Here is an 8316-nt window from a genome sequence, read left to right on the forward strand (position 1 = left end):
GCTGACCCCGTCGCCTTCCTCCCCGCGCCATGCCCGCAGGGGCCACCAAGGACATGGGCAAGATGCTGGGGGGAGAGGAGGAGAAGGACCCGGACGCGCAGAAGAAGGAGGAGGAGCGGCAGGAGGCGCTGCGGCAGCAGGAGGAGGAGCGCAAGGCCAAGCACGCGCGCATGGAGGCCGAGCGGGAGAAGGTCCGGCAGCAGATCCGGGACAAGGTCAGCGCCGCCCGCCCGGCGGGGAGGGGCACGAGGGGGAAAGCCCGGCCACGAAAAACCCGGCCCCGGGCTCCCCGAGCCCCAGCTCTCACCTTAGGCCTTGCTCTCTCCGAGCCTCACTCTCCCCATCGGGAAAACGGGCGTCACCTCCCTCCGAGGGTCGCTATGGAGATTAAATGAGAGGAAGATGCAGGAGGTGCTCCCCTCTGTCTGCTGCTGCAGGTCCACCGCCCGGTACCGAGACCCTTGGGGCCATGTTATAAAAATACCCTAAGCCGGGCTCGGTGGCTCAGCCTGTCATCCCGCGCCTTTGGGAGGCTGAGGTGAGCGGATGGCCTGAGCCCGCGGGTTCGAGACCCGCCTGGGCGGCGAGACCTCATCTCTACAATAAATCAAAAAATCAACCGGGCGTGGTAGCGCGCGCCTGTCATTCCGGCTCCTCGGAAGGCGGAGGTGGAAGGATCGCCGGAGCCCAGCAGGTCGAGGCTGCGGTGGCCGGGAGCGGCCACTGCCCTCCAGTCTGGGCGACAGAGTGAGACTTCAACTAAAAAAAAAAATACCCCATTGCCCTAAGCACCTGGTGCCCTCAGTGTCACTCCCGGCAGCCCGGGGCTGTCACCTAGTGCCCAGCAGTTCAGCGCATGTCTGGCAGCGTCATGCGGTAAGTCAGAGCCCTAAGCAATCTTCCGCTGGCTCAAGTCAGGTGTTACTCACCAAAATCTGGCCCCCAATAAATGAGAAAACGTCCAGTGCTCAGATCTTTGGGGATTTCAACAGAGCACGAGGTTGCTGTTGGCAGGTGTTGATCTTAAAGGAAATCCTGTGCGTGGTCTCTCTCCTACTGAGGACCAATGGCACACAGAGGGCACCCTTGTCCCCACTTTACAGATAGGGGCGCTGAGGCTCAGGAAGGTCTCACCTGTCGCCTCAGCCAGGGCCGCCTGGCCGGGAGACCAAGCTCACTCCTCGCCCCCCTCACGCCCCTCTCCGCCCTCCCCCTCCCCAGTACGGGCTGAAGAAGAAGGAGGAGAAAGAGGCGGAGGAGAAAGCCGCCCTGGAGCAGCCCTGCGAGGGGAGCCTGACCCGGCCCAAGAAGGCCATCCCGGCGGGCTGCGGGGACGAGGAAGAGGAGGAGGAAGAGAGCATCCTGGACACGGTGCTCAAGTACCTGCCCGGGCCGCTGCAGGACATGTTCAAGAAGTAGCCTGCCTGCTCCACCCCACTCCACCCGTTACTGTTTCTTCGGTTCTTTCTTTTCTTTTTCTTCAGTTAAGTCTCAGTTCTGAAGGGGAAACCTCAGTTGGCCTCTGCCCCCTTACCTGGCCAGGGGCTCCTCCCCCTCAGCCCTCCCTCACACCCTCCTTCACCCCAGGGTATCCACCCCCACCCCACACCCAAGCGGAAGACAGCTTCTCCCCGGCAGGGGGCCTCGAACCCAGGGCCAAAGGCGCTGGGGCCCCCTCAGGAAGCCCGAGGTCTGTGCTCGTGTGGCACCCCCGTACCTTCCTTCATGCTCCCCACTGCCAGGAGGACCACTGCCCCAGCCTGCCAAAGTCATGACACATTCCAGCCCTGCCCAGCATGCTGACCTTTGGCCTCTGACCTTCGGCGGGCCTCCGGGTCAGGGCAGGGGACCGAGTGGCCCGGCTCTGAGGCAGGGAGTCAGGGTCAACCTGCCAGGAGGGCCCAGCCTGAGAAGCCCTGGGTCTGGCCGGGCTGGGGTCTGGGCGGAAGGCTGGGGCCCTCCTTCCCTCTCCTGGGTGACGCCCAGCCCAGGGCGCCCCCTCCCCAGCCCGCGCCTGGAGAGACACGGCCCCTCCAAACGGATCCCTCTTTGGACTTCAGCTCATTTGTGGAGGAGCCCCAGGGCAGGGCGGCCCCTTGTCCCCACCCCCACCCCCACGCCACTTCGGTTCTGGGGCCCCACTGCCAGGCTGGGCCCAGCTTGCTCAGTCAAGGGGCTGCCCGGGCCCCCAGAAAACACTTGGAGCCATCGGGCAGCAGTGGTCGACACCGTGGGATCCCCCATTGGTGCAGCCAAGCTGCCCCCATTCCTGTTCACCCCCTTCCCACCCTGTCCTGTCCGTGTGCTTCCAGGGCCCCACGGCCCCCGGAGGACCCTTCCCAGCCAAAGCCCCATGACAGGAGGCCTCCATCCAATCATCTTTTTGGCCAAGGACAAACTCCTGTGGGCTCTATAGGACTGGCCTGTGTCTCCCTCGGATTCTCCAGGCTTTCTGCTCTGTCAATTGTGTGAGAACAGGGGGTGGGGGAGGGGAGGAAACAACTGAGAAAGCAAGGTGTCTGTCCATGCATGCATGATCATGTGTGACAGAGAATGCATCAGCAGCTGCGTGTCCAGAGACTGTGTGCATATGTGTATGGTGAGAACGTGTGTGTGTCTTGAGATTGTGCGTGTATGTTGGGCATCACATCTCTGTGTTAAAGACTGTATGTAGTAGGCAACCTTGTGCATGTGTGTGTGAGCGTTTGAGGTGAGATTGCATCATATGTGTGTGCTAGCGATCTCTTATGTGTTTGGGTTGCATGTGTTAGCATGTATATTCGTGTGTTTCCAAAGTGGCATGTGTGTCTGGAGTGATGGGTGTGTGTAAGGTGCTGGGTATTGTAGAAGTGTGTGTCTGAGAGAATCGTGAGATCTGCTAAGGCTGTTGTGTGTGTGTGTAGGGAAGGGTCTGAAAAGGCAGTTGTGGGTATGGACATATTCTGCGGGGAAAGAACATGGGTAAGATGCCCCCTCCCAGCCCTGAGATTGTTGGTCACAGGGGGCCACATCCTACAGGTGACCTTGTCCTTGACCTAAAGCCCTCCTACCCTTAGGGGGCTCCTGCCTGAGGTCCTCAGAATCCCACTGGGACAGACCAAGGCAGTGCCCCAGAAAGCCATGCTGGGCCCGGCTGGGGCCCACCCCAAAAGCAGGGGCCAGGGAGGGGGCGACTTGCCTGGCCCTGAAGCCCCTGCCCCATTGGCCCCAGTTTGCATTCTGTGGGTTTTCCATTTTAGTGGATTTATGCTTTTATTTCAGAGAGAGACATGCGTCTTCTCTGTCCGTTTTCAATAGTTAAAGCCATATCAGTTAGACTGCAATACTTTAAAGACGAGACAAAACAATCCATATGTTTAGGGAACCAGAAAAGTCCCCTGGTCTGTCCCTTCTTTGGGCAGCTGGCCCTCGGTGGCTTCAGCTTCCTGGACTTACCTTCCTCCCCCGCCTCCAGCCCCTCCCCTCGTGCTCCTGTGTCCGGCCCCCAGGGGCCTGTATCAGTGTCCGTGCCTGTGTCTGTGATGGGGAGCCGCCTTGCACCCCCATTGTCTGCTTGTCTGTTTGTGTCTGTTGTCCTGGGCAGGATGGTCGTTCTCGAGAGTCCTGGGGTCCTGGGCCAGAGACAGGCAGGGCCCAGTCCAGGGGACCCAGACCTCCCAAGCCCTGTGTGCGAGCCTCGCTTGGACATGGGTGGATACCAAGTGTTCAGAGAGGTCTCCCCTCCCTTGGCAGCGGCCCTCAAACCTCAAAGGTGACACCAGGGCACAGAGTGCCGGATGGCGACCAAGGCCCCGGGAGCTTCAGATGAGCAAGGGAGCCCTGCCGAACCAGTTACCCCTGCTGGGCCGGGGAGACCCCAGGCCCTCAGAGGGCGTCCCTGGCGGTTTCTGCAGGCCCTCTGCACTCCCAGAGTGGGATCAGGGCTTCCCAGTCCCACCCCCATGCCCTCCGGGTTGGGTACACATCTGAAGTCTCTCTTTTGCTCCTGAGCAGCAAAATTTGAGGTCTCCCTGGAGGTGGGAAGAGGGGAAGAATTTCTGCCTGGCACATACCTGCCAAGTGATCGCTGTCAGATCCAGGGGAACACGTGACTGTCATTTCTGACACAGATCTGACTTGGCAAGCAGTTCACTTGTGGTCCAGAGAGGGTGTTGGGCACAGCACACTGGTGGGGCACACAGGGCACATGGGGTGCTCAAGCCAGGGAAGGATACTCACAGGATGCAGCTGGGTGGCGGGTGGCGGGTGGGGCCCACTGGATGGGAAGGGGCAAGTGTGCCACGTGCAAATGGGGCCGTGTGCATTGCCACACTTAGGGAGAAAAGACCCCAGAGTTCAGCAAAGGGGAGAGGCAGGGGAAATGGTGTGTATGGGTGAGAAATGCACACGGTGCTAGGGAGCGCACACCTCCAATGTGGGCATGTGTGCTTGCAGGAGGGCCACCGGGCTCCCGAGCCTGGGATTCACCGCCAGAGAAAAGGGATCCTTCTCCGGATCTCCCTTGTGCTGGGCGGTGGCAATGAGTCTGTTTCCAAACATGGACGTCTCCGCTCTGCGTCCAGAAGCACGTGGGAGGGGTCCTTCACTGCAGAACTGTGTGAGGCGTTCCTCCAAAGAGAATCAGGGCATCAAGACACGTCCAGGGTGTGTGTGTGAGACAGAGAGAATAGGAATGAGGGACAGAGAGACAAGCATTGCAGCCCTCTCGGGTGGGGCAGTGTGGCTGCCCCAAAGACTTTTGCATTGAGCGTGGGCGGGGGTGGGCTCCCCAGCCCCCAAGAACCCCGGCTCCTGGCTGGCAGGGCTGCCCACCTGCTCTGTCCCTCCACGGGTCCACAGGCCCTCCACCAGCTGCACAGGGAGACAGGGCTCGGACTGGCTCAGATGAGGACATCTCCCAGGCCCGAGGATGTGCCTCCCACCGAATGTTCCCTGCTCCAGGTCCCACTCCTGGTGCCCACGCCCCTCAAGGGAGAGAAGGGGAGATGCCCGTGCTGGGCCCGGGGTGGAGCAGGGGTGCTGGTGAGCCCAGGTGAGGTCGACCATCCTGCCATGCGGGGGATCCTCTTTCCCACCTCTGTGCGGTGTCTCTCTGTTGCTCTGCTTCCTTTCAATGTGTCAGTGCCTGGGGGGGGAGGAGCACCCCCTCGCGCCCCCCTGAACCTGACCAAAAGCCATGGCTGTTGCTCCTCCCTTTGTATGACGCAAATGCTGAGATGTACAAAACCAACCGTGACAACAAAGAAAACGACCTTGTACAGCGTCTCTTGGTCTGTCGTCCTCTCTGTCGGCACCACCAGGGCCAGATAGGGCCCCGGCTCGGGAGGGAGGGGGGACCACCCACCATGCTCGAGAGATCCCAGGAACGCTTCAGCCTTGCCCTGGCTCCTGGCCAGCACCCTGGGGAAATGACTCCAGAAATCAACCCAGAATGGAGTCGAGCTGGGCCCGGGTTCCAGGATCCTCCCACCTCCCGTCCTTCCAGAAGCAACTTTGCAGCCCCAGGGCTGGGTGGTCCAGGCTGGCCCCTGTGCCCTATCTCTGACCACCCTTGCTCCCAAGCTCCTTGGGGTGTGGCCACCTGGGAATGCCATTCCGCCACACAGGTGGCAGAGCTCTCTCAGACACTCATTGCCCAGACGTCTGCTGGGCCACGTGCGGGGGCCTGAGGTCACAGGGAGAGGGCACCACTCGACACTCCTCCCAGACACACATACTTCCCGGGCCTGGATGAGGGGTCAGGACCAGACCAAATCTCCCCTAGTCTCGTCCCCCACCAACACCCACCTTGAGTTAGGCCAGTTCTTTGCACTCGGCCAGGCCCTTCCCATGGGCACACATGGGTCTTCTGGCTCCTACCAGCCCCCGCCACGATACCCCCTACCCCACCCCTGCCTTCAGGGCTCATCTAAAATGCAGACTTCAGCTGGGCACGATGGCTCATGCCTATAATCTCAGCACTTTGGGAGGCCAAGGCAGGAGGATCACTGAAGCCCAGGAGTCCACGACCAGCCTGGGCGATATAGCAAGACCTCATCTCTACAAAAAAAGCAAAAAAATTAGCAGAGAGAGGTTGTGCATGCCTCTATTCTCAGTTACTTGGGAGACTGAGGTGGGAGGATCGCCTGAGCCCGGGAGGTCGAGGCTGCAGTGAGTCATAACCATGCCTCTGCCCTCCAGCCTGGGCGACAGAGTGAGACCCCGACCCCCCCCAAAAAATGTTTAAAATGCAAGCTTTGCCGTGTCACTCTCGGCCCAGCACCCACCAATGACCTGTAGGATGTCATCTGCCTATAGGGTAACGTCCAAATTGTCAAAATGGCCTTGTGTGATATGACCCCAACCTGCTGGTCAGACCCCCACCTACCTCTGTGCTCCAGGCGCCCCCAGCCCCCACCCATCCCACGCTGTTTGGTGTTTGCATATGCTGCCCCCTTTGCCTAGGACAAATGGTGCCCTTCCCCTCCTTGGTGAACTCTTCTATCTTCTCAAGCGCTAGCTTAAACGTCGCCTCCTCTGTGAAGTCCACCCTGATATAGCCCCCACCCCTCGGCCAGAGTAGAGCATCACGTCTGCAGGTGAGGTGGGTGATCATCGCCGCTCTGACCTCTGCAATTGCTGTGAGGGGCCAGCGGGGTCCCACCTGCACTCTGGTCACTGCCTGCTAAGCATTCGCGAGTGGTGCTGCTCACGTTCCATGGACGCGATGTCGCGGCACCGTCTCCCTCCGGACTTGGGCGCCCCAGAAGGTCTGCGCCCCATCCCTGCCCAGCAGGGATCCGGAGCTCCAAGGTCACCCCACGCAGGGTCTGGCCCTCGGTGGCTTCTCGGGGACCCCAATGCTGACTCAGGCCCGAGAGGTCAGTGTCTGCTCCATCTACTCGGTGCCTACAAGTCACTTTTCTTTCAGCTCTTTGCACCAACTAGACATGGGGGTGGGTATAGACCCTGGGCCCTCCGACATCACCTCTCCTGCCTGTTCCCCCAGGCCTGCCCATGACCCTGGGTTAGTGCCCTGTGGGTCTCAGGGTCCCCGGGCCCCGAGTCAGAGGGAGCAGGGGTGCAGTGGGAGGCGTGTCCGTGATCAATTGCAGCGCACCAAATCACTACAGATTTCACAGCTGAAAACAACACGTCTATTATCTCAGTTTCTGTGGGTCAGAAGTCTGGGCACAGTCTGGGCCGTGGGGCACACCAGGGCTGGGGTCTCCTCGGAAGGCTCAGCCGGGCACATATCACTGGCAAGCTCCGGTGGCTGCCGGCAGAATTCGGTTCCTGCTGGACTGAGGCCTCTGTCTCCTACAGGCTGGAGGCTGTCCTCCCTCCAGCCACTGGGCCGCTCCCGGGGGCAGTGCTCAACACGGCAGCCTGCTTCCTTAAGGCCTGCAAGCCACAGCGGTGACACAGGGAGTTTGCCGCAAGACAGAGGCCACATTGTCATGTCGCCCAACCGCGGAGGAGACATCACATGCCTGCTGCCCTGCTCTGTTGGTTAGAGTAAGTCACAGGACCCACCTGCACGTATGAGGAGGGGACCACCCAGGAGGTGGCACCCAGGGACCACCGTGAGCACCACAGTGGGGACCATCGGGGACGCCTTGAGACCACCCAGCACAGAAACTGAGGCAGAATGCCATCCCTTTCCTACAAAACGCTGGAGTCGAGCAGGACATGGGAGGACCCCAAACTTCTCAGCCACACACCCCGGGGATGAAGGGAATGTCCACCTATGGTGGGCGCCCCGGAGCTTCTGCAGGACCAAGGTCCGTCCCTGAGACCTGGCTGGGCTCTGAGTCTGTCCAAGGCTGGGGCCTGGAGAGAAGAGACCACAGGGCTTTGGCTTCCCTGAGAGCCACCTGCGTGCTCCAGCCGGCCCCCAAGCACGGTCCTCCAGCCCAAGACCCTCCTCAGCAGACAGCCCACCCCAGCACTCAGCAGCTTTTCATGCGGCGCTCTCCCCTCCCTTTCCCTCGGTGGGTCCCAGCGTGTCCTGCACCTGGTCACTGATCAGCAGTGTCCTCTGATTTGCAGACCTGAACATCTTCTAAGAGTCTGAAGCCTCCGCTGTGAATATGAGGGAGACCCAAAAAAGAAAATGGAATGTATTTATTAAAAATTTCATATTGATTCTTACATGTTTAAACTTCAGTCGCCTTCAGAGCACTCCTCATTTTTTTTTTTTGAGTTGGGGTCTCACTCTGTCGCCCAGACTGGAGTGCAGTGGCCGCTCCCGGCCACCACAGCCTCGACCTGCTGGGATCCGGCAATCCTTCCGCCTCAGCCTTCCAAGTAGCTGGAATTACAGGAATGCGCTAC

The 8316-nt window shown here is 60.3% G+C and overlaps 1 protein-coding gene across 1 annotated transcript; it reads left to right on the forward strand.

The window, feature by feature from the left end:
• The first annotated feature begins 29 nt into the window (after positions 1-29).
• On the forward strand, positions 30-1693 carry CPLX2 (complexin 2). The gene is made up of 2 exons (XM_008050301.1): positions 30-215; positions 1222-1693. The coding sequence occupies exons 1-2, from the start codon at positions 30-32 to the stop codon at positions 1417-1419; spliced, it is 384 nt and encodes a 127-aa protein (XP_008048492.1). The 3' UTR covers positions 1420-1693.
• Positions 1694-8316: the final 6623 nt, after the last annotated feature.

This window comes from Carlito syrichta, unplaced genomic scaffold (genome assembly GCF_000164805.1).
Source record: "Carlito syrichta isolate Samal-C Ts95f unplaced genomic scaffold, Tarsius_syrichta-2.0.1 Scaffold143561, whole genome shotgun sequence".
NCBI classification, from domain to species: domain Eukaryota; kingdom Metazoa; phylum Chordata; class Mammalia; order Primates; family Tarsiidae; genus Carlito; species Carlito syrichta.